Source organism: Cucurbita maxima, unplaced genomic scaffold, assembly GCF_002738345.1.
Source record: "Cucurbita maxima cultivar Rimu unplaced genomic scaffold, Cmax_1.0 Cma_Scf00033, whole genome shotgun sequence".
Classification (NCBI taxonomy): domain Eukaryota; kingdom Viridiplantae; phylum Streptophyta; class Magnoliopsida; order Cucurbitales; family Cucurbitaceae; genus Cucurbita; species Cucurbita maxima.
In genome coordinates, this window is record NW_019272049.1 from 93,233 (window position 1) to 96,537 (window position 3,305).

The 3,305-nt window shown below is 43.3% G+C and overlaps 1 protein-coding gene across 1 annotated transcript; it reads right to left on the minus strand.

Annotated features, from left to right (window-relative positions):
- Positions 1-297: 297 nt before the first annotated feature.
- On the minus strand, positions 298-3,078 carry LOC111467143 (regulatory protein NPR5-like). The gene is made up of 2 exons (XM_023111921.1): positions 2,497-3,078; positions 298-1,360 (listed from the first exon to the last, which is right to left on the minus strand). The coding sequence occupies exons 1-2, from the start codon at positions 2,986-2,988 to the stop codon at positions 419-421; spliced, it is 1,434 nt and encodes a 477-aa protein (XP_022967689.1). The 5' UTR covers positions 2,989-3,078; the 3' UTR covers positions 298-418.
- Positions 3,079-3,305: the final 227 nt, after the last annotated feature.

Genomic DNA, 3,305 nt, shown 5'->3' on the forward strand with positions numbered 1-3,305 from the left:
GGTCCATTATTTAACAAGTGTGGTTGGGGTTGAAAAATTTACAACTCGAACAATTGGATTGAGTCTAAAAAATGTCTCAATCCAACTTGAGCCAATTCAGCAACTCAAATGTGAAATCTCTCAGTTGAAAAGGAGAACGAAACATTCTTTATGCAGATGTAGAAACCTCCCTACGACCCATTTTAAAAACCTTAAGGAGAAGTCCAAAGAAACAATATCTACTAGTGGTAGACTTGAACCGTTACATCAAATAATTAACATTTCAAACGATAAAAAAAAACGAACGATTTCCACCATTTGAATAATATATCCTCTCTTTCTCACTATATAGAAATGCATGAGATGGGAGACATATTATAGATAAATATTTTGGTAATTAACAGAAAGAAAGATATATAATAAAAATTTGAGGTAAAGTTTAGTAATCATGGGAATGGTGGAACATTGTTGGGTCAGTTCCTCCATGTCTATGATCATCTCCTCCTTCTCCTCCCATTTGAGCTGAACCATGGTTAGCTCCAAGGTTAAGATAAACCAACCTCGTGTCAAGGTTCAAATTGCTTCCATTGCTGCTGCTGCTATGATCTTCACTCATTTGTGGAAACATTGGAGCTGTGGATGATGCGTTATTTGCATTATTCCCTTGTTCTCTTGATATCACCAGCGCTGCTGATTGAACCAGCTCCAAACAAAGCCTCAGCTTGTTTGGTTCTATGTGTGTCATCCCTGGCACTGCCCCTTTGAACAGGAAATCTGAAGTTAGGGTTCTTAGTATGTCGAGTGGTGTCACCCCGTCGACTGTTCGGATGGTTGGATCGGCATGGTGGTCGAGGAGCACCGCCACCATCTCTGCCGACACCATCTCCGATGCAATGTGCAATGGGGTTTTCCCAGCTGGCCCGGCCGGGTAGTTGACGTCGGCAGCTCCAAGCTCGAGTAAAGCTTTAACGACTTCTCGGGTGCAATTCTCGACGGCATAATGCAATGCCAATGCCTCGTCGAGATTTAGGGCTTCTCCCATGACCATTAGCTTGACGAGTTCGACGTTGGAGGAGTCTAATGCTCTTCGCATTCGACGAATCTTTTGCTCCTCCATGTCGGCTGCCGCGCTGAGATGGAGGTGGTGGTGAGGCATCAATGATGATCGACGAGCGAGGGAGGATTTGAGTCGAAGCTCCTCGATTTTGGCAACGACGTCGAGGGGAATGTGTTTTGCTAGAACTTCTGTTGGAAGGCCTGATTTTGCGACCAAATGGGAACAAGTAGTCCATAGTTGGTGCATGTCTTGCTTTCTTGATGCAATTAGAACTTTCATTACATCTTCAATTGAAGCTTTCTCTACCATGCTCACCAGTTGCTTCTGAATGTCCCATAATACAACAAAACAAGAAACAATCTTAGTTTAAACCTTAATTCCCCATTTTCAAACCTACTAAACCCAAAAGTTCTTTCATTCAATAAATTAGAATTTTTTTATTTATTAAATCAAGTGAATCTTAATTAGCCTTTTCCTAGCAAGCGCGTTTTAAAAACTTGAGGAGAAACCTGAAAGAGAAAGTTCAAAAAGAACAAAGTTACAAATAGTATTAGAGCCAAGCACCGGGCAATGTACCAGCGAAGAAGCTGAGCCCCGAACATCAATTGGGAAAAAGAACGAGTGCAAGTGTGACACTGGCCCTGAAGGGAGGTGGATTATGAGATCCCACATTGGTTGGGGAGGAGAACGAAACACCCTTTGTAAGGACTTGAAAGCCTCTCTCTAGAGACGCGTTTTAAAAACCTCAAAGAGAAACTCGAAAGCTCAAAGAGAACAATGTTACAAATGGTATCAGAGCCAGACACCGAGTTATATGCGAGAAGGCTAAACCTCAAAAGGGGTGCATTTGGTGGGGGTTACACATCGATTGGAGAAAAGAACAAGTGCGAGTGAGAACACTGGCCCCAAAAGGAGGTGGATTGTGAGATCCCAAATCCGTTGGGGAGGAGAACGAAACACCCTTCGTAAGGGTTTGAAAACCTCTCTCTAGAGACGCGTTTTAAAAACCTTGAGGAAAACCCCTAAACTTCAAAGAGAACAACGTTACAAACAATATCAGAGCCAGACACCGAGCTATGTGCCAGCGAGAAGGTTAAACCTCGAAAGGGGTGTATTTGATGGGGTTCCACGTCGATTAGAGAAAGGAACAAGTATCAGTGAAGACGCTAGCCCTGAAGGGAGGTGGATTGTGAGATCCTATCTCGATTGGAGAGGAGAACAAAACATCTTTTATAATGGTGTGGAAACGTCTTCCTTCCTAACAGACGTGTTCATGCAAGATTGTTTGGAAGAAGATAATTGTGAGTGAATTTGTGGAATAATTACGAAAACAATCTAAATCCCAACAGCTTAATCAGTCCAAATCCCAAGAACTCAACAAACCCACCAGATCCAAGAGACACTAAACATTCCTCAACATCTTAAAGAGAGAGAAAAAAAAGTGTAAACAAATGGAAAACCTGAGTGAGTAATGCGAGCTGTTCAACCCCAAAAGATCTAGCGGCGGAGAGAGTATCAAGAGCAAGATCAACGGCGGAGGAGCAATGCGTATGCCAACACCCTCTCTCGCCGCAATTCGGCCGTGGCTCATGCTTCTGCGGCAAAATCGAAACTTGACCGCTGTACAAAAACTGTAGGAGTAGTAGAAACACCTCATATCCCACGCTATTCACCGGGATCACTCCCTGCGGCGGAGGACCACTACCGCCACCGCCCCGTGAGTTGGATCCGACAATAGGAGAGGCGGAGCGAGAATCAAAAACAGCCCCAGAAGAAGAATCAGAGCCACAAAAGAACTTGCGAAAGAAGAGGCTGCGAGCAGCTAGGATGCAGCGGTGGGCATGGACGAGACGGCCCTCGACACTAAAGGTGACGTCGCTGAAGGCTTGGCCATTGATGAGAAGGTTAAGGTAATCAAGAGAAAGGGATCTTAGGGAGTCTTCAAAGGACATAGCTCGAAGAAGAAGAAGAAGAAGAAGAAGAAGAAGAAGAAGAAGAAGAGGGATTTGTAGATGTGTAGTTTTTTGAGCTCTAGGGTTTAGGACTTTGAATTATTTTGTTTGCAAAAAAGAGGAGAGGGAGAAAGAGGAGAGAGAAAGATGGTTATGGTTATGAACATGGGTGGCTCTTCTGAGAGGTCGAGGTACTTAAAACAAAAACAGTTGTAGCTTAGATTAATGTGGGGATTCCGAGATGGGACTGCAAAGTACTTTTCTAATTACAACCTTATCTAATATCAATATCTTAAAAAAAACATAAGTTATTGGTT